Source organism: Diadema antillarum, unplaced genomic scaffold (assembly GCF_040938485.1).
Source record: "Diadema antillarum isolate AM-2024a unplaced genomic scaffold, OU_Dant_1.0 scf00000023, whole genome shotgun sequence".
NCBI lineage: Eukaryota > Metazoa > Echinodermata > Echinoidea > Diadematoida > Diadematidae > Diadema > Diadema antillarum.
In genome coordinates this window covers 600267-627578 of record NW_027270912.1, presented here as the reverse complement: position 1 = coordinate 627578, position 27312 = coordinate 600267, and the positions used below count along the sequence as shown (strand labels likewise).

At 38.3% G+C, this 27312-nt stretch overlaps 2 protein-coding genes across 2 annotated transcripts in view; both read left to right on the top strand.

Annotated features, from left to right (window-relative positions):
• The first annotated feature begins 3623 nt into the window (after positions 1–3623).
• LOC139731863 (mitochondrial amidoxime reducing component 2-like) lies at positions 3624–8977 on the top strand. The gene is made up of 7 exons (XM_071642741.1): positions 3624–3859; positions 4264–4440; positions 5151–5322; positions 5475–5615; positions 6444–6508; positions 7525–7599; positions 8759–8977. Exons 1-7 carry the CDS (start codon positions 3624–3626, stop codon positions 8889–8891), a joined length of 999 nt encoding a protein of 332 aa, XP_071498842.1. The 3' UTR covers positions 8892–8977.
• Positions 8978–14097: 5120 nt separating this feature from the next.
• The window catches only part of LOC139732107 (transmembrane protein 87A-like), a 34053-nt gene continuing 20838 nt past the window's right edge, over positions 14098–27312 (top strand). Inside the window, exons 1-4 of the mRNA XM_071642977.1 lie at positions 14098–14391; positions 18046–18118; positions 20634–20734; positions 24189–24350. Coding sequence (XP_071499078.1) covers positions 14260–14391; positions 18046–18118; positions 20634–20734; positions 24189–24350 — 468 coding nt within the window. The 5' untranslated portion in view covers positions 14098–14259. The remainder of the gene's footprint in view (positions 14392–18045; positions 18119–20633; positions 20735–24188; positions 24351–27312) is intronic.

Genomic DNA, 27312 nt, shown 5'->3' with positions numbered 1-27312 from the left:
GCCACTTTCGGCATTCAAAGAGAAATTGAGCTCCGCGCGGCGGCATCAGGCTCCCGCAACTCGGCACCTTTTCTGCGCCCATCGATATACACGTCCAATCCAACTGAGTGACTTTTATAATGATTAAGCTCAAGCAAATTTAGAACCTTTAGCACAGAAACTCAATAAGCAATTACAGAATGCACTATGATGTACTCCAATCAAGTAGGAAATGTGCTTTACCTCACAGGGTTTCTGATTATTTTCCTATGTTATTATTATGTAATGTTATATAATTATTACATAGCATGAGAACAGACGTCATTTTGGAGGTCTTTGCATATCAGAGGTCAATGGACTGTCATTTTAATGTGCCATACTAAAGATCGATTTCGGCACATTTCGCGTTTTGAAGAAAACCACTCAATACCAAGTAGACTTATAACGTGCATGTTTTTTAGTGGACCTCTCATTTTTTATTTGTTTCCTTTCTAAACATAACTTTGTATTTTGCCGGTATGCATGTATATCTTTATTTGTCAATAATCATTTATCCTTTGCACAACGTTGAATATATGCCTACGATATAATTCCTGATTTATTCTGTCTTATGTTCTGTTGGAAAAAGGAATGAAAATAAATGAACTGAATTGAATTGAATTGAATGCATGGTATGAGAGAAGGGAGCAGATCTCTCTTGAGATAGCTTCGCTCCCTCCTGCTCCCACAGCGATCGAGACCGCCACTTGCCCGCCGCGACGAAATGCCCTCCGTGGTCTTGATAGCGCGCGAAAATCTCTTACGGAAATTATATATATCCGGTGTTATAATACAGACATAAACATTCAGCTATAGACTGGTTGCATGTTGCCTGTAATAATGAGATCAAAGCAGGATAGCATGTTAAAAGATGTTTATGTGACACTTTTTACAGAAACAGGTGAATGATAATTAACGAGCGATCAAATGTCCACGACAATATAGGAAGGTCCATGGCGTGAGGTAGCCTACAGGCTTGATGAATAATGTAGATGAAACGGTTACGGAGTAGATTGCAATGTGTTCTGATTCCTTAATTAATCACACACACAGTTTTGCTCTGTTTTTAGATTCCTTTTAATTCTATGCTTTTATCGTAGAACCTAAGGCCCTAAACTGATTGCCACAGCAAAAGTGGGGAAAACTTGAGAGGTTCATTGAAGCCATAAGATCACGTCCCATGCCCATATTTTCTCAGTAGTATATCTATATTAGGCCTGCAATAAAAAATAATTATAAATCTGTAAAACCGTATCGAGCTATCATATTTAAACGGCTAGATCATGTCTCATCGTGTCTTGAAGAAAGGGTATAGACCGTCAGCGCACTATTTATTGACTGCGTTATCGTGACAATCATTTAGGTCTGCATGTCACTGCCGCGAACTTTAGAATTGGCCAAAGAGATACTTAGAGATATATATGATACAATTTCTTTGGAATTATATGGGGCTATAGCTGACAAAATCCAGTGAAATTGTGTGCGGTATAGCAAAGACCGAACTCGTGTACGGGCAGAGTGGGCTCACGTATAATTACACTGCACTGCGAAGAGGCGTTCAAAGTCCGGGAAACTCGCACATGAAGACTACTAAATATATCGGGGTTATTATACAGTTAACATGAGATATATTCACACGCATCTCTTCGAGTGATTCACTTCTTTGACAACCATCGGTTCAAGCTCAAAGTATTTAAGGTGAGTATCATGCAGGTTATCTTGTCTTGTTGCTGTCATTTATACCCAGCTGTAGACTCGCAGGATATACCACCGGCAAATCTTATGACTGCATACAGGCCTACAGCGATCTCACAGAATATACGTAAGCACCACAAGAAAACTGCTCTGTATACTTTCTACTGACTACACCGGCCGTGTCAGTTCATTTGGGCTTCTCAGTTTCATACCCTCACAAACGGAATATACTAGTATCTCATACCCCGGATCTCATAATAAAAGAGCGCACTGTCAGGGACGAAATAGACAGCTGGGCCGATCTTCAGTTCCGTTGTTTCATGTGGTATAGCATGTGGAGTATGCCTCAGTTTGTTAATCTTTTTTTTTTTTTTTTTGGGGGGGGGGGGATGTCTACCTTTCAATTTTGCATTTTGCAACGTGGTAACTTCCTGGTCACTTTCTGCTCTCTTGTGTTCGTTCGTACGAAAACGATGAGCGTATATGTTTATTGGAGAACCAAGTTTATAGGTTAAATAAACTGCCGATCACCAACCGTAGGAAGTGCAAAAGTCACAGAACATCGTTTTTGCTTTACTGGCAACAGTAACTGATCGATAAGCACTGCATGAGATAAGCTGAGGGTTATGATACAACGCATGTACAATAAAGAGCTGAGCATAATTTCAGTTCAAGATTCGTTCACCCGGGTTATACATGTCTTGCGAGGTTTCATGATCCGATCTAACTTCTACGTAGGCCTAAGGTATATATAATTGTTATTATGTTTCTAATTATTCGACTAACATAATCTTCAGCATTGTGATTACATATCTCGGAAGTTTCGTAAAGATCAAAATGTGTCGGCTCAGTATATTACTTTTATCAGACCATAAATGACTGCTTTCAAAGTTATTGTTATCAAACTTACAATAAACGTATCAAGATTTACTTTCATCTATGCTCATATTGCTGAATTGCCAGGCACGAATATGTACAGACTCAGAATGTCATCATTATCGGGGTTTCAAAGGCAAGTTTTGTCAGGTACAGTAAGAACAATTTAGCAGATAATATATAACAGGGGAGGAATGTATTTATTGCAATAAGCCTATACATCGATGTCATTCTCGATCTCGTTCTGATCATCACATGTATATATATATATATATATATATATATATAATATGTGTGTATGTGTGTATGTGTGTGTGTGTGTGTGTGTGTGTGTGTGTGTGTGTGTGTGTGTAGGTATATGATGTATGATATGGTATGTAATTACATATTATTTTAAAAAGTCATGTGTATAGGCCAAGCTATCTATTTTTATTTCTTTCCCTCGGCTCTCCCTCTCTCGGCTCTCCCTCTCTCTACTCTCCCCCCCCCCCTCTCTCTCTCTATCATGAATATGCTAAAATAGTTTTCAATATTTATGGATATCGTGCAAGTAATACAGGTAAAACACAATTCTCAGTTTCACGTAATAATTTGTTGGGAAATTTCAAGGAAAAGACGGGAAAAAAAGAATCAGTGAAAAATACTTGAAGTGCATTTCATGGTATGCTTTAAAGTGCTCATATACATTTTTTTTTTTGTAATTCAAAACATTTTCAATTGTTTATATACTGTCTACAGTGTGAGGCTTAAGCAGTCCAAGCCCTCTGCTCTTAATTTTCTTTTGTCTCAACAAGTGGATTGCTCACACAGATAAGACAAACAGTTTTATTGATTTGAATTAAAAAAAATCCTTATCATTTTTCAAGTGTTAATTGTATCTACCGACGTAAAACGCTCGAACCACTCGTTTGTATTTTCTTTGATAAGAATGTGATAAAGTTTAATGAGTGCTGTTTTCACAGTGATATATTTCTGTTATGTTGTTTTTATCTTTACAATATGAATTACACAGGATTGCTTTGTGAAAAGTCACCATGCCTGAGACAAACAATAACAACTTGATTCTTGGCTGCCTGGCAGCGTGTGCGGCCGGTGTAGTTGGATTTGGACTTCTCTACTACACTGTGTTTCGTCGTTCTCGGCGACAGTATGCCCCAGTCGGTGTGGTCTCTCGAATCTTTGTGCATCCCATCAAGTCGTGCCGAGGGCTTGAGGTCACAGAGGCCGACTGTGTCTCCTTGGGGATTAGCAGTGATGGTGTCTTGGACAGGTATAATACGAAGATCCTCTCAAGTTCACATTGTTGAAGCACAAATGCAACTCCATTAATTATCAAGTTATTTTGATATAATTATAATGAACATATACTGTACATGCAGAGGAAAGTACCAACAGAATGAATTGAGTTTCACTAAAATGATAATAATTATGATATAATCTCTTTCCCAAATTGGAGGAACAATAAGAGGAATAACAATTCCAAATTCTACACACCCTCTTCTCCTTCGTAATATCTCATAACCAAATATATATATATATATATATATATATATATATATATATATATATATATATATATAATATATGTTTCTAAACCATGAAAGGGGATATAGAGGCAATTCAAATGAGTTTAATTTGATTCACTATCAGCCATGCCCTGAATTCGTCATACAGGTCTTTCATCATTGTTGATGAGGAGGGGCGGTTCATCACACAAAGGGTCTACCCTTCCATCGCCCTCATCATTCCGACCCTCTCTGAGGACAGGAGAAGTCTTCTCATCAATGCCCCAGGGATGCCTACATTGCAGGTACCTCTGGCAGAGCAGGGTGGAGCCGTTGGTGATGTCAGGTAATTAAAGTTAGTTCTGGTTTGTAAATTGAACGCCATTTTTTATTTCTCACTTTGCCCGCAGGAAGAAGAAATTATAGTTCAAGAAGTTACATGTGAAGGTATTGTAGATGAGTAATCATGTTTCCGTCAACACTGCACATGGTTGCATGATTGTGACATCATAATCCTCGGCAGGAAGATATAGATTGATATTTGAGGTATAGTGCTATGTACAGTTAGTTAAAGCATTAAAAAGTTGCAATTGCAATTTGTAACTTTCCAATGGCATGACGACATTGATATCGTGTATAAGTGATCCTTGTAATTTTCCAAATAGCCCCCATAATAGTATACACAAATCGTTGAATTACATGTTTTTCCAACCACCATGAAGTTAGTGAATGGACCAAAATATTCAAGTGATGTCCGAAAAAACCTCTCTGACCAATTCAGAGGCTGATTATGCAGTAAGTCCTGATTGAACTAAGATTGAATAAAACAACTGGCCATAAATAGAGCAAATTTTAGCTTTTCCTTATTAGTCATACTTGAGACTATACATTACCGTACATACACTGTACATTACACAGGAAATGTAGGGCCTAAAGGAGGCAGTTTATCTCTGTTTCTTGCAATCAATGCCAAAGTAAATGATATCTATTCTCTTTTGAAGAGCTGATAACTGACTCTTTCATTTGAAACTTTGACCTTGCTGCTTTTATCAAAAGAGTGTTCAGACTTGGACTGAAGGGGGAGGACTGTGGGCAAGAGGCCAGGCAGTGGCTGAACCAATACCTCGGTGAACCTCGCTTCAGACTGATGCGGCACCTGGACAGACTTGGTGGCAAGGTGCTTTGTGACGACTCCAAGTGGGGACACAAGGCCAAAAGCCATGAAAGGGTGAGTGCGAGCTGACCCTATAAGAAGCCATACGCCAAAGCCGTCGCCATAGTAACGTTCCAGATGCGATGTATAACTACCACAATATGTCAAATTCAGTTGAATGATTGTGTGTGTCATTTTCATTTATGTTTTTGTGAAACAATATGCAGGCTGTTTACCAGAATCTATCTCAAGTCCACATCTTGAGTGAAAAGTCTCTTGAACAGCTCAACTCCCAGCTTGAAAAACCCGTGCAACTCCGCAACTTCCGACCGAACATTGTTGTACAGTGTGCAACGGCTAATGAAGAGGTGAGTGAATTGCAGAAATTTGGAAGTAGACTACAGTAAGTGCATGAAACATGACAAATCTCCAGGTCGAGTTAATTCTCAAACACTTTACCCTGAGTCTGTGTTACTATATATATATATATATATATATTATTCCATCTCTCCTTTGTCATAATTATATATTTATCTTGGAATTTTTTAAAAGCTGTAATTTCAGAAAGTAAAATATTTTTATCTTACTCTGACAAACTTGACATTTGTTGATGAGTATGCATATTTAGCTAGTGAAATAGTGCATATCAACCTACCAGAAATCTTCTATATTCAGTTATGATGAATTATGCATTTTCCATTTCGTTTTCTAAAATGCTGTAACGTCATGGGTTGCTTGTGCCTCTCTGACCTGCGTGCCAATTCTGGAAGATTTATGGATTCAGAAGGTGTAGTCTCCAGGCTGTGTAAAGACAATTACAGGGCAACATCCCGTCTGTATTATCAACCTAGTCCTTTAATTGCTATACCTCACTGAATAGCAATCACAAACATTGCTAGTGCAGGGATGAACCAGTCAGGCTAAAGGAGCATACCATAGATTTGGAGAGAAAAAACAAAACAAAACTGCACACTGGTTTGAGACAAGTCCGCTACTAAATGCATTCAGGTTTATTATAGATTTCTTTGATTCAGCAGTTTTTTTTTTTCAACATATTGCCGAGCGCTTAGTTGTGTGCAGGAATGTGGTATATGTTGAATTTTCAGTTTATATTATACAGCTGAAGGTGACATGTGAAATTTGCCAGCACAGTCTTCTTTATGAATAAAAATGTTTCTTTTTCTTCCTTTAACCAGGATAAGTGGAAGTATGTTCGTATTGGAGACAGTGCCTTGATGAGGATAACTCACAAATGTGGCAGGTAAAAGTCTGTTGAGCAAGATTTTTTTTTTGTTGAAAAAAAGATTGATATACAATCAAATGAAGAGCAGTCATTTATTTCAATGGCTCGATCGGTCATGATAAGTGATTGTGACTGCATTAGATTATAATACTTTTAATTTGTCCTGTCGAATTTGTAAGTGCATATTTAGATCAGATATCTACCACCATTTTTATTCTTGGAAAGACTTTGTAACTTGCATTACAAGAAGCGATGTAGTGAAGTATAAGAATAATAATTAGAAACTCGGAGTCCAGATGGACTTGAAATCAAAATCGAGTGATTTAAAAAAAAAAAACACACACACACACAAACAAACGGAGTTCCACATTGCGAACAGATTGATGAAAAAATTGTCACAACATATATAATTTGGAGAGTTTGGCAGAGTCTTATGCAATAAATCTACGTCTACCTCTCGCTAGTAGATACATCATTTTTCGTAAAGTGGAAGTGAGTTATCAGCTGCGTGATCTTGCAGTTACCAAAATTGAAAAGCTGTAATGTTGATGAAATTCGGTTTGTTTGTGTATACCATGTAGAATTCGGGAGATCACTGAATGGCAGTTATGTCTAAATCCATCTGGTCTGAATTCATACCGATCTGTGCAACCTGACAGTGTGTGAAGTAAAGTAGTGCAGACTTTGTTCCAGCCCAGTTAGATACCACAAGGAACAATTAAAGGCTATATGTAATGTAGGCTGTTATGTAATAAATATGGTCAGCAAAGCAAATGTCCCATGATGTCCAGTTTTTGCCCAATTCTTTTCAATTGTAATATGAAAACAAGCAAGTCTATTTCATGAGAACAGGATGATTGTTCATTGTATAGCTAACAGCAAACAGTATTTTTTTTTCAAATTTGATTAGTCATGTCTTGATTTACTAGTAATTGAAAACTGAGTGAAAGAGGTATTTTACATAAATTGGTCACTTTCCTTAAAAGTTATGATGAACCAATTCAATATTTCTGCAATGTGTTTCATCACTGTAGGTGTATCCAGACCACTGTAGATCAAGACAAAGGAAAATTTATACAGAATGGGGACCCACTGGCCACACTCAAGAAGTATGTGCATAATACAAAGCATGCATAAATTATGAAATAGATAGAGCTTTTGTTGTCATGCATGCGATTGATATAGCTGCTACCACTCCCCACCGTGAAAATTACCCCTAATTTAAAGATGTTTTTAGAAGAAAAAATATCAAAAGAACCCCTATTTCGATAATTCACCTTTTGGATTTGTCCTATAATATTTAAACCCCTCATGTCAGGCCTATACCCCCTTCCCGAAAAATCGGGAACGCACATACGGAACTGACAGATGACGACGACTTGACGTGAGTGTGGAGGAGGGGCAGGCTAACACCTGTCTTTTACTGGTATAGGCAGGGCTCGACACTAACGGTGGGCCGGTGGCCTGGGGCCACCAAAAATTCAGAAATGAAGAATGTGGTGGCCCGATCGGGCCGCCAAAAAAGATCGAATGTTTGCCTTTGGGCCACCAAAAATAAAAGTTAGTGTGGAGCAGTCCTTATTTCGAATAGGCCTACCTTGTTGAGTGTCTAATGGGTATAACACTGGAAGTGTGTGTCTTCTCAACAAAGACGGGAAGGAATTCCAATAATAAAGTGGTATTCATTGTCCTCTGTATATTTCTTTATCGTTTGACGAGTGAAGCATGAGATGATGGTTAAATTGTTTTCATCTTTAGATTCTCGTGTTTGAAAGCTGTGGACCACTGAATGGCTTGAACTATAATAGAACATGTGTGAAATAATTGGGCAATGGTATGATGGAAGACACATGCAAGCACGGCAGTCTAGCTGAAGAGTACATCAGATAACATTTTTCACCATGATGGTCTTTATCATCGTTGTTTTCATTATTGTTATTATGACCATTATTATATGATCATCTAAATTTTCTTGCAACAAGGAATTACAATAATGATGAAAATGTTAAATTTCTGAAAGTTTCTTCATTGTTTCAAGTCCAGTTTAGTCTTCAAATTTCGACCATTCTTGATCTCTGCTCTCTCTCTATTTCTTCAAGTAAACTTGAATTTTGTGTAAAATTGTAATTTATACTTTTTTTTCCATGGAGGATCAAATTTGTTTTCATGCAACAGCAACCTTTTGCTTCCTTCCTCGCCATGTATGCCATTTTGTTTTGTTTTGTTTTGTTTTATTTTATTTTATTTTTTGTTTGTTTGCTGAAATAGGGTGAGGATGGCCCCTCCTGACAACCCAGACAGGGAAACGCACGGCTCCGCCCCAATATTTGGAGTCCTTCTCGCGGTGGAGTCCACGGGGGTCATCAGGCTAGGGGACGTCATTTATGCCTCAGTGGATTGATGTCATCAATAATATCTCTCTATTGTTGTTGTTGTTGGTTTTGTTTTCTTGTTTTTGTGTTTGTGTTTGTCTGTTTGTTCGTTTTGTTTAGGGGGATAATTAATGTTTTTAACATGTAGTTCCTAAAAAAAATAAATTTGATGCACTATTTCTGGGTCCCCATATCCTTATTCCCTAGGGATTTTTGTTAACATAATATAGCAATGTCAAAAGGCAATTTGACTTGACACAATAGGGACAATTTAACTTTTGGTTTTGATGAAAACTTGCTCATGTAAGTTTGTGTGTATCATTGGTATGTAACTAAAGGTGAAAAGTGGATACCTGTTCGCCAGCATGACCTGATTTTGCTTGATTTCGAACACCAATTGCAATCTAGAATATGAGCTGCTCATACAAGTAATGTTTTCTTTACGTGATTAAAAGACAAGTGATCATACATTTTGCTCTCATCATAAAAATTATGAGAGTGTGACATGAAATGATCTATATCTCCAGCTTATTTTGTATATTGTTGTAAGTACAAATTTAACATTGGTTACAAATACTGTATGTTCATTATGACATAGGGAAAAGACCAAGCGGTATACTTTCATTTCATTTCATTTTATTTCATTTCCGACGAAAGTATACAATATGACATTGCATATAAACAAAGTAAAGTACCATGCGACTCTTGGATATTTTATACTTATTTGGATGGTATATCTTTGGTCTCTCGCTTTCACTCCTCCCGTCGATTATTGTACGTTCTGTTTGCCCAGTATTTATGATGTTGAACTGCATAAAGTTTAAATCGAAAATGACTTCATATTCTACAACAATGTAATTGTGTGTAATAATGATTATATTGATGAGTTCCTATTTCAACACTAGGCAACTCACCTGTAACTCATAATGTAGCTGCATACACACATGGCAATGTATAACCACTTAGTTGATAAATCTCGGTTCTTCCTGTTATCTCTCCTCCTCTCTCCCCTCCCCGCTATCTCTCTCTCATTCTCTTGTCTTTCTCAGTAATTCATCAATTCATTCATTTCATTTGCTTGTACCATTTATAGCAGTATATAGTTAACATATACATTGTATAGTACATATATTTTTTAGAAGTTGAATGCATTAATTATACATCACAGTGTATTATAAAAGAAATGTCTTTACATACATTTACAAAATATCGGAAGTACATGTATACAGAAATACTGTTACTGAAATACAGACATCTGAATGTTCTGAACTTTGGGTCCCAATATTTTTCTCTGAGGAGCCTAAACTGTCATATGCAGTGCTTTTCATGCAGCACCTTTCCCCCTTTGTCTATCTCGTTGTCTCTAATCATTATTTACCAACTCAACGAAATCTTATTTTAGAAAAGTTTGTCTGTTTCCTTGTGTTTTTTGTTTATATTGTTGCCTTATTATGATTATTGTAGTGCAGGCCATAGTATTATGCAATATGGAACAACACAAATAAATGAAACATGAATGAAATAAAATGACAAGGAAAATAACCTGTATGAAATACAGTGCATGTATGTGGGCCCTATAGATCAGACATTGTAAAATATACAGAATGACAAGTTATAGTGGCTGCACGTACTTTTACATTCTCGTTTCGTTTTTCGTTTCGTTTTATTTCATTTCCAACACATATGATTACAACATTTGAATACACATACTAATGATACAGCAATGCAATGAAAAACAAACGATGAACAGTGATACAATTTTGTAAATTTCAAGACAAGTACAGAAAAAAATGGTTGGAAATGGAGAGGAATACTGGTGTAAATGCATCAAACCATGATTGACTTGTCCATTGATTATACGATGAGTTGTTTTCATAATTATCAAGTAGCTGTCAGCTAAGAGCAAATTAACAATTTAATGATTTAACCTTATTTTATGGCAGAACTGAGTGAAACAAAGTATCAATTGAAATATCATATTACATTTGTACATAAATGCCCCAAAAAACATAAATACACTGTCTAAAACATGTATTGTGATCATACACTATACTCTATCAAAATAGGGAAATATATATTAAATAAGCAAGAAAAATGAAAGTATAATTTATAAGTCTTTATAGTTGTAATCTTGCTTTGAATTTTTCGCCTGTAAATTTGCCATTTTGTAAACACTGAGATAATATGTATGAGCATATCGATCATGAAATGTTTCTATATCACTATTTCAAAACTGTTATAGAAATATCCTCAAGTAAACAAGACTGTTCAGTTATGTTATACTCTAGCAATGAGGAAGATATAATACGCAATGCCCCCTTGTTTGTTAATAAAGAGATTAGGCCAAACTTCGGAGGCGTATATATTTCATATTTACATTTACCTTTAAAAATGTTTTGCCAACTCTAAAATTTGAAAAACTTTAACACGTTGGGCTTTTCTTTTTACATATACCCTATAGGATTCGTGAGTTATTAAATTTGACAAAATATATAAGTGTTACTCGTTCTATTTTGATTGCAGCAACAGTATAGGTATACTCTGGTTTGGGGCAGAGCTAGAGGTGTTAAGAAAAGAAAATATTACTCACTTTCAGAATAAAGAAAAGTTCTAATAACTGGTGAGTCAAACGAATTAGTTCATTATCAAGAACATGAAGGCAGTAATAGAGAAAATGGTGACTTTGACATTGTTTTGTTTTGTTTTTCTATATGGCCACGGTATAAGCTTGTATGGTGTCAGCTAAAGCTCCACGTGTAGATGGTTGGTTTGTATTTAAACCTGTATACATTGTCTGCTAGCGATATGAAAGTGGTGAAGTCTTAATTGATAATGCTTTACCTTGATGCACTGAAAACATTTAGCATTTATAGAGAGCCTATAGTACATATAAAACTAATATTGACTGTTCTACCAGTCGGCTCCTATACTGCAAATTCTAGACAGGCATTGATTCAAGACAAAATGTTGCAACTCTTGTTTCTGCCTCAAAGATCAAAACATGGTTGTTAAAGTGAAGTTTGGTTAAAGTTTCGCATGTTTACCCTCACATAGAAAAATGATATAAATGTATACGCATGAAATATATTATACGCATGAAATATATTATATGTCCTTATACATTTGTGCATTATTGGTTCAAACTGACCATTGTGTGAAAAACATTTCTGCTTCAAATCAAATGGAATATAAAACTTGTACGAAATGTGGAATATGGAACATGAATTTAAAAAAAAAAATATTCCATGATATGCTAATTTCAACAAGTTAGAATAATTATGATGAGAATGCATGAGATCATATCTATTTATATTGCGACATGAGAAGTGAAAATAAAATTGCGTTTTCATGTAGAAAGTTTTCTCTGTGATTTTGTATTCTAGCAATGATCAAACTTTTGTCTTCGTTTTCTCGATATGCATTATGGTCGAGCACAAACAGTCGAAATCTATGAAAGTGATGCACCGACAGACCTCAAAGAAATAACTTTATATATAGCAGAAATGATTGACGTTTGAGATTTCTCAGATTGCTTTAACAGTGTATAAAGTATGTTTGCCCAGGAATCAGCAGTTTACAACTTAAGTGAAAGAAGTATTCCCTTTATTCTGACATCAAAGTCGTGAATGTTGGTATAACAGTGTGATAGGATACCTTTTAGAGGAGGTTCTCTCAGTGATATCATTATATTTCAATTGCAATTTTATATCTTTCGATGAAAAAAAAAATACATCAAATATAACAAAATTAAATGAAATACATGATATCCAGCTGTAGGAGACATACATAGAATATTGGAAATATATAAAACATATAGTGGTCGATCTATGAAAGTTGGAATCTGAGAATGAATGCTAAAGAAATCGGTGAAAGTTGCATCCTTTGCTTCGAGAGGTTATCATAACTCACAAGAAATGCATTAGCAATTTATTGATTACTCGAAATTAATTAATGTCAGCAGAAAACCTGATGAGCCGTAATTTGCAAACTCTAATTAATGGGACTCTTATACATAACATCATGTTGCCTATCTCTTGTCACTGCAGATGAATATGATATTCTTTTTGATGGCATCAGTTTATTAGAAAATTGTGCCTATAAAATCATTGAATTTTGAGCATTGTGTAGAGTAGGACTACATATATTATTGAATTTTGAGCAAGTGGGCTCCTACGTTGTATTTCATGACACAAATTAAATGTTTGATATGTCATAATATCTATGTGTATGTCTCTGTGATTCTAGAATACGAAGTAAACGTTCAAATTGATGTATTTGCAGGTTTTTACTGAGTATCGTTGGGTAACTGATTAATTAGAAAATGTATTATTCTAGATGAAATTTGATATGATTAATAAAAAAGTAATCTCTAAAATTATATGATCAATATCTTCGTCTGGCTTGTTTGATGACCTTGCAGTGAATAAGATAGTGACACCGACCCTTACCCCTCCTTCAGAGTCTAGGAGGGGTCGAAACTTGCGCTGAAATACAAATAATTGCATGTAAATTCACACTTTGTATAGAGAAGTTGATAGTGCCAATGACATAGTTTTGACGGAAAGATCAGTCTGTATCAAATACACACACACAAAAAAAAAAAAAACATTATGAATAGAATATTAGCATGGCCGGGGTTTCATGAGCTAACAAGCAACAACAAAAAAAAAAAGAAAAAGAAAGAAAAAAGAAAAGCCTTCAGCGCAAGATCGGGTGTTATGTCACTTCCGGGTTACTTCATAAGGCCGCACCTCGCTCAAATGTTTCATTCCATTTCTTTCTATTTTTTCCAGTGCCACTTTCGGGGTAAAAGAGTTGGGGGGGGGGCAGAGTGGTAATACCCTTTATGTATTCCTGTACGGGTGCAAAAAAGTGGGGAGCCCGAGCCCCCCTGCCCCCCCCCCCCCCCCCCCCCCCCCCCCGTTACTCCGGCCCTGTATAAAATATATACAATACATAGAATTACATAACTTTTATCGTCGGGGATATATTCCGCTAAGACTAAGCAAGTAACTCCTTGGACTAAGTACGTCTGACTGCACGGAGGAGAGCCGTAAAAGTAATTAAAAAAAAAGTGTCATAAAATTCTTCCAGACAGACATACCTTGACATTGTCCATGACAATTGTAATTGTGATTTTCACACCCGATTTCCTTGTTATTTTGTATTCTCCGATACCATACTTAGTGTTTTACACGCTAGGGCTCGGATCCTATGTAGTAAAACGGGGTGAATGTACGTGGACGTGTTTGGTCGCTACGTGTAACCTTCGATCCTCGCATCATCGCATCACACATAAAAGAGAATTTGGGACTTCATAGCTAGGCCTAACATAAGTTGGTAATGCAGTGTTCCCCACAAGTTTAAAGTGTCGTATTTTTCATCTTCAAGCGCAGAATGGGGCAGTTTGAGAGATACTCTGCGGTTTTAGCAGTATTCTGCATGGTGTTACCGTTTACAAGAGGCGCATTCTACCTAGAACCGGGGATATTCGAGTTGGAAATGGCGGTTCCGGTCGTGACTCCCGAGGTAAAATTTTTATGGAGAAATCCGTAGATAGACTCTCTAACACTAAAACAGGTTTAAACTTAAGTTTCTGTAGCCAATGTAAAAGGCAACAGTTAACGTTAGAAGGTACGATGACACGCGATACGATGCAATGCCAATGACATGCACATGAAACTTTACAACTTAAATATATACATTACAAGGATAATTTAGAAACGGATTCTAGTGTAAATTAGTGAGACATGTCTGCTTCCCTTTGCTGTCTCTTTTTACTCTGGAAAATGTGAGATAGAGATGGGAAATGAGATTACAAATCATAATCATCATAATCATGAGATCAAAGCAGGGAAGAATGTTTAAAAATGTTTTTTTTACACAGAGGCATGCATTGCCATTAAATTAGCGAAATGATCAGGGATGATGATTGTCTTGTGTGTAGGGACTAACAGCACTCTAGCAGAAATCTAGGTCCATGCTCAGACTAACCACACCGTGCACCAGGGACCCCAACACGTCTACGTCTTATGTGTTACAGCGCCCCGCGGTTATCTACTCTCCAGATTGCACCCAAAATATTGCTAACATTACATCAAGACTGACAAAAACCCACAGTAGAAAACGGCTCCAGCACAGCACAGGAAATGAAAAATGTGCAAAGTAGAAGCTGTTCTTCTTTTCTCCTTCATCTTCGTCTTCTCGTATCCTTTGTATTCTTCCCCATCTGCTTTGTCTTTGTATTCTTCCTCATGTTCATCTTCTTGTATCCTTTGTAAATAGTAAATTTACTAGTCTCCTCCTTCTTAATATTCTCCTTGTTCTTCTTGTTCTCCTTTGTATTCTTTTTCATATTGGTATGGCACAATGTGCCAGATTGATGGCATGCTGTACTGACTACTGTATTGTACACCATCATGACATGTATCAGTAGGTTCCATGACATTTGCTCCTGCGACAATTACTCCCATGATATATCTGCGTGCTAAGCCAAACGTAAATTCAACCCATAAACATAACCCTAACCCTAATCCTAATTCTCACATCAAATTAAACCTAAAACCCTATCACAACCCTAACCCTAACCCTAAGTCCTTAGAGAAAATAAGACCGGAGCAATTGTCGCAGGAGCAAATGTCATGTCACCGTATACTATCAGTAGTCACCTGAGGTAAACCAGCATGTAGGGTTGGCATCATTTGCCGGTTTACTGGGTGTGGGTGTGGGTAGGTGGAGGGTTGGAGGGGACCACTTCACCAGTTCAGCACCTGGTCTTTGCAAGGAAGTGAAGTGGGATCTTTCATGTGTATGAAGTGTGACTCTGCTGTCACACACTCCTCCAGTTTATGTCCCATCCGAGGGACAGAGTGTTTTTTGCCTCTTTCTCAAAGGAGGACATTATGATTACATGCAACGTTGCTAAGCTGGACTCCATGAAAATAAAAGCTAACTCATTTGATTGCAAGACAGATGATAGATGTGCTGCCTACTGAGCCACGTCAATACCTTAGCTTTCACTGGTTTGTGCCACATACACACACTTTGGCTGCAGAGGGTCTATGTAATGATGAGGCAAAAACAGTTTTGTAGTGACAATAAGTTGGATATTAGTCTAGATTTCTTGTTCAAAGCATTGTAAATGTGTACAAATTGTATCTTCAAAGAAGTAGCCGGTACTGTTGTCACCATGTCTTAGAAAATACAATGGAGACATCAGATCAATTGAGGTTTATCAAAATAAACCAGAGAAGTGTTGCAAGTCATTCGGTTGGTAAGTCATACCGGTATTCCTTTTTATTAAAGTAAAGTAAAGTAAAGTAAAGTATTAAGTAAAGTCTTACAAATATCTTGGGGTACACTTAGACCCGGCCCTTAACTGGAAGGAACATGTACAGTATATTATACAAGTAAGAAAATAAGTTCCAGATTAAGTTTGATGAGTCGTCTGAAAAAATCCCTACCTCTGAATTCACTAAAACTTCTTGCAAACTCTTTAGTTCTCCCATTGTTTGACTACTGCAGCATCGCCTGATCAAAATGTCCCTCTACTACGAAAGATATTATTGTGAGACAACACAAACGAATGGCCAGAATAGTCTTAGGGGTAGATACACGTACATCTACTGACTACGTACTAAGTCAACTAAACTGGACCACAATAGAGGATAGGTGGAAGCTTCAAAGGTGCAAACTGGTTTATAGGGCACTAAATGGGGACGCTCCAGAGTACCTGTCACTCTTGTTTCAGAAAGTTTGTAATACACACAACTACCAGACTAGATCAGCAGTCTCTGACGGGCTAATAGTAACTAGAACTCGAACTAATGCTGGGAAACAGTCTTTTTCATACACCGGAGCACTCGAATGGAACAGTTTACCAATAAACTTAAGGCATGCCCCATCTAAACATTCGTTCTCAGCCCAATTTTGGAGGGCACTCCACTGTGCCCAAGTATAATTCTGTTGTTGTTGTTTTTTTCTGTTTTTTTTTCTTTCTTTCTGATGTAGGGGAAATTTAAGGATATGAGGATGTAATGTGTTGCATAATATTTGTTAAATTTTGAGTTTCATATATATCAGTATACAGTATATTAAGATACAGATTTGATACTGCAAATTTGATTTTGATGTTGGTATTGTATGATTATCATGTGTTTATTTGTATGTATGTGTTCATGCAGGGCCTCCAAGAACAACAGTGTTTAACCCACTGATGGAGCCACCCTGTGAAAATAAAACATATAAATAAATAAATAAATTTCTTTAAGGGGTTGGACCAAAAAGTGCACATGTTGTGACAAAGGGTGCGTTCGAGCGCTCTAAAGCGAACCAAAGCGAACTGAACTAAAGCATACCATACCCTACCACGCCAATTTTGGTGCGTTCGAGCGCTCTGTGGAGAAAGCGTACCTCACGGGTTATTTTTAGAAAAGGTCATGCTTGTTTACAGCAAGAATGTCATTCACCTCTCGCTTGAACTACTTACAGCTGTCCCGAACAAAGAGCCACCCTGTGAAAATAAAACATATAAATAAATAAATAAATTTCTTTAAGGGGTTGGACCAAAAAGTGCACATGTTGTGACAAAGGGTGCGTTCGAGCGCTCTAAAGCGAACCAAAGCGAACTGAACTAAAGCATACCATACCCTACCACGCCAATTTTGGTGCGTTCGAGCGCTCTGTGGAGAAAGCGTACCTCACGGGTTATTTTTAGAAAGGTCATGCTTGTTTACAGCAAGAATGTCATTCACCTCTCGCTTGAACTACTTACAGCTGTCCCGAACAAAGAGAATGATGTTTTTGCTTTGTGACGTATGCGCTTGATACGCGCATGCTTTGCAACGAACTTTTGGTATGCTTCGGTACGCTTTTGGAGCACATCGGGAAGTGATCCACTTTTGGCTCGGTACAGTACGGTACGGTACACTTTAGGAGCGTTCGAGCGCTCCTCTGGCGTGGGTACGGTACAGTACAGTTCGCTTCAGGAGAGCGCTCGAACGCACCCACACATGTAGGGGCTAAGTTTGAGGTCATATTTTGTTCATTGCCATCAGACTTGATGTGAAAAGAAACATGAATGCCCTATTGTACATTTTGTATTTCAATTCGTATTGATTGACTGCGTATGAAAATACACAATTAGGATGTAATGTTACTGTGTCGTTCATTTCTCAATATTAGGGCAAAAGAAGTAATCAAAGTCTGGAGGCTGTACAGAAGAGTGTGTTTCGTGAGTCAGAAGTAGCAATCAATGGTAAGTACAAAAGTAACAACACAAAATTTAGAGGTTTCACTAACTGTAAAATGTATAATGGAAGGAAGATGTTTATTGCCGTCTTGTAGCAAACTAATACACTAAAAAATCCCAAAACATAATGCACTGAAAATGATGATGACAAAGCAGGCCCCTGTTACGCACACACACACACACACACACACACACACACACACACACACACAAATGTACGATACTGTGGCTAACCCGTGTGTGTGTGTAAATGCATATGGGCTCTATTGTAATACCAAATTCATCATGTGATATGTACTCGCATGCAGCATGCAAACCACCATTACATACAAGGGGATTTCCAGACTATTTACATTGTACATAATTTCACATTTGCTAGGATACATCAATAGCACCATGTACGGGTAGTACAGATTTTTGGTATGGTGGTCCTTGAGCAGATAACCAATGCTCTAAGAAAAAAGAAAAATAGTGCACTGTAATCCACTGAGCAAGGCTGATGCAGGGAATAATTGAACATAATTTTCCATCTTGAATTTAATGAGCAATTTCAGCATATGAACAGCATTTCAAATGGTGTCCTGTACATTTCTATGGAAGAAAACTGCTGCACAACAGATAGTTTGTGTAGCACTGCAGTAGTGTAAAAAACAAATTACGATGTGATACCAGGAAAATTAATCCCTGTCATGACAGAGGAGACTTACACATTCAAGTAATGTACATGTGTAGCCATGTAATTCCATTGCAATACCATAACAAGTTCACCTATGTAACATTTATGCATTCTTTCTTTTTTTCTTTTGCTTTCTTGAGCACTCGGTTAAATGCATTCTTACAATGTACCAGTGTGTGAAACCGCTAAGATGTACTGTGAGAGCAAATGAGGAGGTCACAGACATTTTCACAATATATTGTTTTTGTGAATTTCACATGAAGCTATCGTAGGTATAATAGTGCCTATGCGTTTGGAATGTTTTCACATGGTAGTGACTCACCAAATTCATAGAACGTGGAAATAACAGCTTATACATTATGTCATCATGTTTGTTCATTGTGTTTTGGTATACAATTTGAAAATGTTTTTATTCCGCATCCCAATCACTACAAATTCTGAAATTCTGTACCCAGTATTACTAATTCATGTTTAAATGCAAAGGTCTAGAAATCATTTGGAGGTCTCCTTTCAGCTGTCTTGATACATTGTACTCATCCATTGTTGAATGCCTAACACTCTCTTTTGTTAACGTTTCAACATATCATAAATTAAATGTAATTTTATCACAGATAGAAGTTGGTTGGTTCTTTGTTCTTCTTCTTTGTGAGAAATTTTGTTGATTAAATGTTGGTACCCAAAGTTGCTTTGGCAAGCATTTTTCTAACTGGACACCATTACATTATGAAACTAAATTACTGTCCCATGCATTTGTCTTCATGTATATATGTAATGATGTACAAATTTTTTTTTTTCCAAGAGCGCAGGTGCATGACTTCTCATGAAAATAGTTCAAATTGTAACTCCTGATAAGCATAGTGATGATCATTCAATCCATTCTGTGCATGAAGTAAATACTGAGCAAGTGAAAAAAAAAAAATCCTACACACCACCACTGCAATGGATTGCACCCAAATACAGTAAATCTTTGTTTACATGGATAGTGCCACTACTACGATTGATAATGGAATGTTTTCATTTTCGGCCAGCCTGAACTCGTTCAAACGCATGAATCGCAGGCCAGAGTACCGCAATTGGGGCTGGCTTCAGGCTGGCTCGATAGTTTAAACGGGGCCATAGAGGCCAGTAATGAAGCAATGTAATTCCATTACATTACCACTTGCTTAACAAATTCACCTGTCGCTGTGTATAATTTATGCAATCATGGTCCCTTCTTATGTCCAGCTTCCTTGAGCACCCGTTTATGCATTCTTTTGATGTAAAGCTGCTATTTCATCATCCTTGTCAATTGTGATTTGTTAACAGTCTTGAAAATATTCTTATGCCTTGTGTACTGTACCCCAATCACTGTAAATTCTGAAACCGTAACCAGTATTATAACCAAGTATAAATGTCCAAATATCCAAAAGTCTGAAAATCATCTACAACTCTCCTTTATAAGAGGCACCAACATGGTGGCATCAATCAATATGAGCTCTATGGCCAGTAGCAGTTGAGCAATACACAGATCACTGGTACAGGATTTCCATGATGTATAAATTGCATTTAACATGTACAGTACATATGCAGAGATGCCAACTGTTACTATTTGTGCAGTATTTAGTACTGTATTTTGCCCAAAATGCTACAGCTTTCATAAAAATACTGTTTTTTCCACCAAATTTCATTGCAACACGTTTACATGTATATTGTGGGAAAGGTAAAAATACTGTTTTTTCCACCAAAAATACACTTTTTCAGCAATCAGAATACTGCATTGCCATTCACAAGGATGACATCTCAGAATATGCGAGTTGTTGTGGATAATGTCAGTTTCTGCTCTCCATTGTCTTTTTCCTCTTCCAGTGATTGACGTATCTGGCAATTGTGCTGAATCCTGTCAGTTTACTATAGAGTGGACAATCCGGCAATCATACTGCGATGGAATCTACAGAACACTATTTGGGGTATGAACCTAGATAGACTTTCTTTGTCTGCTTGATGTGTGTATGGTGTTTATTTTCGTTTTTGACTGTCTATGACCCCAGTTACACAGGAAAGGTAGCACGAGGCTTGCTGTTCGACCCGAGGCCACTTTGTGACATCAGTTTACTCATGAACTTTGGGGCCAGCTAGAGCAACAGCGCTCCTGTAGGACCCCTGACCTTGTGTGTTGCCTTTCCTTATTTTGGCGTAGGAGCACCCTTTCATTAAACAACATTTTGTGCATATTTGGTTCCGTCATAATACAGCGTACTCCCATTATATAACTAATACAGTTGTAACAAAATTCCGGTAACAACGTCCTAACGGAGTGAAATTTCAGGTCCCAACATTATCTACTCTTTTTTTTTTTTCATTGTTTATTTGTTCGGTTAAAATGAAATTTTGATATAACAAAAAAAAAAAATCTGCTGGTCACAAGGACTTTGTTATAACTGGAGTCCACTGTACTGTGGCATTCATAATCCCTGCAGAAGGTCATGTGTCGGTCAATCGCGCAGCTCCGAAAGCCAGCCTCAGGCAGGGTACCATTTATGGGTGCTGTTCGTTATTCCTAAGGTTTTCTATTCCAAAGGTTCGTTGTTCCGAACGTTCGTTAATGCGAAACACACAAATTCCCTATACCTAGATGTTCGTTAATCCGAAAATGAAAAAAGGTTTGTTAATCTGAAAATTTGTGCCGTTATTCTGAAGGTTCGTTATTCCAGAGATTCGTTAATCCAAAAATGAAATTCCGAATAATGAACCTTCGGAATAACAAATCTTTGGACTAAAGAGCCTTCGGAATAACGAACCTTCGGAATAACGAACTGTAACCACATTTACACATAGCTGGGGCTGGCCTCCCACCGCTTCCAGAGGTGGCCTGAAGTGGAGACAACCTCGAGGCCAGCCTGGGTTTTGTGTGACTTTTTACACATATGAAAAAGCCGATCGAGGCCACCCTCAGGCTGGCCTAGAGTTGGCTTTTTTTTTAGTACGTGTAACAGGAGTGTTCTGTACATAATGTATGTCTATGAAGCAAGAGTTCATGTGGATTGCTCTTAGGGTGAGCAGGATATTTACTGAAGTCAGTTTCCAAAATTTGTATTTAGTAGGCCCAAAATGGTTTCGGTAGTAGGCAGATTAATCCCTGCTCAGTATATCACGTGACAGATTAAACTTCTTAAATGAAAACCAGAATGAATAGATGTATTTAAAGAGAGAGTTCTCATGATCTCTCAACTGTTTTGTTTTCATCTCATTATCTGTTGTTTATGCTGTTATTTTTTTTTTTATGCCTCCGCCACGAAGTGGTGCCGGAGGCATTATGTTTTCGGGTTTTCCGTCCGTCCGTCCGTCCATCCGTCCGTCCGTCCGTCCTTCTGTCCGTCCGTCCGTCCTTCCGTCCGTCCGTAATGAATTTTGTGGACAGGGTAACTACCAAAACCTTTTGAGGTATCCTAATGAAACTTGGCATGTATGTGTATTAGGGGGTGAAGTTGTGCCTATCAACTTTTGGGTGCACATGCTCAAGGTCAAAGGTCAAAAGGTCAAGGTCAAATACGTAAAATTTCACTATTTCCTCCATATCTATGCATTGCCTGAAGATATTTTCTTGAAACTTAGTGTATACATGTATTACCCAATTAGGATTCTCTGGTGAAAGTTTGGGGTCATGAGGTCAAAGTTTAAAGGTCAAAAGGTCAAGTAGAAATATTAAAATTTCACTTTTATCTCTGTACCTTGGAAATTGTTCAAGGTATCTTCATTGATCATAGTATATGTATTCATGTACTGACTGGCAGTGATTATCTAGAGAATTTAGGGTTCATATGGGTCAAAGGTCAGGGGTCAAAGGTCAAGGGCAACACTTCAAAATTTTACTATTTCCCTCATATTTATGCAATACCAGCAGGATTATTTTTTTTTTTTACACTTGGTGTATGCATGTATAACCCAATAGAGATTCTCTGTTAAGTTTTTTTTTCTTTTTTTTGCCTCAGAGGTCAAAAGGTCAAAGATCAAGTGAATGTGCTGAACTAACTGTTTCCTCCTTATCTAGGAAATGGTTCAGGTTATTTTGAAACTTACTACATATTTGTGCATGTTCTGCGTGATGGTGATTATCTTAATATGAATTCTAGGGTCAAAGGCCAGATGAAAATGGCAACAATTTACTTTTCAATAGAGAAATTACACTTTTTCTCCATACCTTGAAAATTGCTCAGTGCATAAACTTGTGAATGGATCAAAGTCAAGTTAAAGGGGCATAGTCCCGATAGTGTAGATGGCGCTGTTGATGTTACTGCCGATCACCGTTAGCATTGATACGAAGATTGTCGAAATTGAGCTGTCATCAAGAGTATAGCGCATAGGTGTTGCTAAGTAACGTTGCCTTCGTTGTCTTCTCTACGCAGTCTGTAGTAATGCCAGGGTGCGTGCATATGTGCTTCTTATTATGACATCACAAAGAAGTTTGCTAAAGCTGTCATCCCCCTGAGCCGAATCATGAGCCGAACTGTGATCGGACCACTGACTACAGTGGATCGAACTTCTTCGGACTCGGGAAAGTGGGCCAAAGCGTAAGCGCCCAAGAGAAGTCAATAGCAATGTCTCTATAGGAAACTTGCGCTGTGCGCCCGCGTACGCATTTGACTAAAACACCGGGACCATGCACCTTTAAAGTTCTTAAATCTCCAAATACATGCTCTCCTGTTCATCCAATTACACCTAGGTCAAGGAAGGTGAACATTCAACACATTTGTGACAAACTTGTCATTTTGATATTTTGCCAATTTTGTGAAAATGTTATCACACGTTGTCCACATGTACTATAGACCTATTAAGAGAACCATGCATTATGGCGGAGGCATACCAGTCGCCATAGCGACATTTCTAGTATACTTTAGATTTATGCTTTGATATTCTTAAGTTGTTGTTTTTTTCCACTCTCAGTTGACTCTAAGAGTATATACATGACTGCTTGTATCAATTGCTATGGGTTGACTGCAGATGAAGAGAATTTGGTTTAAAAAAAGAGCCATTGTGTGCATTTATGTAAAGTTTGTGTCACAAACTGACATATCATAGATTGTTCAGACCATCTGGAAGCATGGTGGTTTTCATTGACAATTGAGAGTGCAGTTCTCCGTGATGTTCCAAGTTAGCATTGATATTGGCAGTGATATTTAAAAAGTTGGCAGTGATATTTAAAAGTTGGCAGTGATATTTAAAGTTGCTAAACCATCAAGTAGAAAAAAAAAATATATACTCCGATTTTAGCACTAGTTCTGTATACAAACCGATGGGCTAATTATGAGGTAAGGATATGGTTGCTCCTTCCAAGTTGTACTTGCTGAGAGACCTGCAGTATTACAATCTAATCTTTACTCTCATTTGTTCTCTCTCTCTCTTTCTCTCTCTGGGGAAAAAAAGGCAACCAACAATTTCACAACAGAGCTGAACCTGCTAAGAACCTTGTACACCTTCCCACAGTGCCGGCAGATGGACAGCGAGCTCCACGTGGCCTACATGAAGAGTGTGGTGTCGCCCAACGTTCCGATTAAATATACCGACGAGGGACCAATCGTCTTTCAGGTGAGAGAGATTGTCTCGCGAGAACTTATTCCCACAGCCGCTTCTTTGTATTCGTCCCCCAGCAGCGGGCACTGATGTCTCTCTATGGGCCAGTGATAGTGTTAGGCGAGCTCCACCACTCAAACTGTTGTCAGTCGTCTTCTAATTGTCGCATCACTGTGTACCCCCATATTGATTGTGAGCACGATGGTGTTCGAGCGCAGGGACCCGCAAAGCAGTTTTGTGAATGGCTAAATTCAGAACCAGCAGCCATAGCAACAAAATTGGATGAGTACTGTTTTGTTTAAAGCAGAATACTAAAGGAAACGCATATTTTGTTGGATTATTCCCCATTTCAAGCATAGAGCATGTTAAGCAAAGCGGCCTTTAATTCATCCATTTAGAAAATTGCGTTTTGGAGAACGGCTGCTTAGAAAAATTGTATCCTGAATCGTGCTCAATCGGAAGATCCGTGGTTATTTTGGGGGCGTGTCCATGACGTCATGGGATGAAAGGCAAACCCGGAAGTATCACACAACAGCCTAAGCTTACCAGTGTATGCTCTCGATGAGAGCGTGATGTCGAGGCTCATACCCCGAAATCCCAAGACATTTTTTATCAGAATGTCACAAAAAATGAAATAGAATTGTTTTCTACTTCAAGTCTCCTGTGAAATCACACATTTCCTCGTTTAAATAGAGTCTGTTACGTGTTATTTAGGCCACGAATACAGAAGCTGTCAGGCCTAGTGCCTGTACGATGATGCTTCGCAGTCGATCAGTCACATGCATGCGCCCATCACCGGCCGCGTATGTCGCAGTGCAGTAGCCTCCTTGTATCAAAGAGCGGAGAAGCCTGAGCTTCGTACCTCTTTGATACGTACAATGTATTATATCGGCAGTTCCTCGGTAGTACTACAGCTGTGTACGCCATATACATATTTTACATGTATTTAGCGAGTCTATTTTTTCGCGAATCGGGACTTGCCAATAATTTCGCGAGTGCTTAAATTCGTGGTTGTGGAGTACACCACGGAAGAAGGAAATATATACGGAAAGAGAGTTAATAATTATTTTCTCGTATTTTTAAATTCGCAAAAAGCACCAGGTTCGCGAAATTGGCGAAAATAATGAAAAAAAAATCGCGAAACATTCGGCGTACGTGGATCGCTAATGCTAGATACCACGCAATCAATGCGTGGGCATCGGCTAAGTCGAAGTCTTGACTAGGCCGGCCGGCCTATCTGGTGATAAAATAAACGATACAGAGCACTGCGATTTTCATCGATAGTGATAAAACCTTTGATGGACTCAGTGAAGTAATGAATGGATCGTGCAGTACCTATAGCTCTTGCTAGAGAATGCTGATGAGCTGTGAACGGGAGTACGGAGTGAGTTAGCCTGACCAGACGCTGTAAGTACGCTGTGCGAATACCTGCCGCGACGTACCGCGACTGGGCTGTATAGGAGTGAGTGTGATGTGATTGATAATACTTGGCCCGACCAGACACTGCGCTACTTACAGCGACTGGGCTGTGTTCAGTTAGGCCTACTGCTGCTCTGAAGTACGAGATCAAGTCAGCACTAAGCTCGGTTCATTTTCAGTTCAGAATAAAAAAAAAACTCTTACCCATCTAAATTTTGAAGTCTACCTGGTATTGGTCCTGCGTCACCAACATTGTCCCCTGGCCTGCCGTGTGGCAAGGGCTCGTACTGCCAATCTCCACTAAGTCCGTCCGCTTCAACCGGCCCTCCCTGGGCCTTCCCCACTAGCTCGCGCGTACGTCTCCCTCCTGCGCGCGCCCCGCCGTGCGGCTCGTCAGCAACATCTATCTCTCCAACTTCACCAGGGTCATCATCACTAGTTTCATCATCGTTATCATCACTAGTGTGTACTGTATCACTCAGTTCATCATCGCTCCCACATTCAAATTCCACCAAGAAATCATCCTGATCATCACTGCATGGCCTTAACGTACGATGTCGTGCATTATCGAAAAACAAACTTTTAAACTTTGTATGCAAATACAATCTGCAACAACTTGTATAATGCATGCATTATGCGCGCCGGGGCCTGCGGCGCTTGAGACCTTGCGCGATTCCTTTCATCCCATGATGTCATCGGCAAAGCCTCGAAATTTACGCTGTGACCTAGATTTCAGGGGAGTGACAGGTGTAAATTTTCAAAATCCTCTAACTCCACTTCAAAAAGGCCATTTTAATTGATGTAAACGACAAATTGTTATATGTGTCCCACTCTTTCACTTCATATATAATTCTATTTCTTTAGTATTCCCCTTTAAAGAGGCAAAATTGGTGATGTCTTTAATAGTCATTGAGAGACATTTTTTCTTGTGTGTGTGTGTGTGTGTGTGTGTGTGTGTGTGTATGTGTGTGTGTGTGTGTGTTTGTGCTAAATTTGCATTACAGGAGGCATTTTATATTGAAAATATAATACTAATATATATAATGATAATATGTATTGATAGTAATAATACAGGGCTCGACACTAACGGTGGCCCGGTGGCCCGGGGCCGCCAAAAATGAAAGTCGGGCCACCAAAAAAGGGCAAATTTTTTTTTTTGAAAAGTATGTCAATAAATTCGTAACTTTTTTGCGCCGGAAATTAGCAGTTAAATTTGTTCAAAGGATGGATGAAAAGGACTGAATGAATGCCTGAGAGTGAGTGTTGCAAGTTTGTTGAAGTTTATTTATGAGTAGATATGTCCAGCTTCTAATTATGCCTCCGCCACGAAGTGGTGCCGGAGGCATTATGTTTTCGGGTTGTCCGTCCGTCCGTCCGTCCGTCCGTCCGTCTTTCCGTCCGTCCGTCCGTCCGTCCGTCCGTCCGTCCGTCCTTCCGTCCGTCCGTAATGAATTTTGTGGACAGGGTAACTACCAAATCCTTTTGAGGTATCCTAATGAAACTTGGCATGTATGTGTATTAGGGGGTGAAGTTGTGCCTATCAACTTTTGGGTGCACA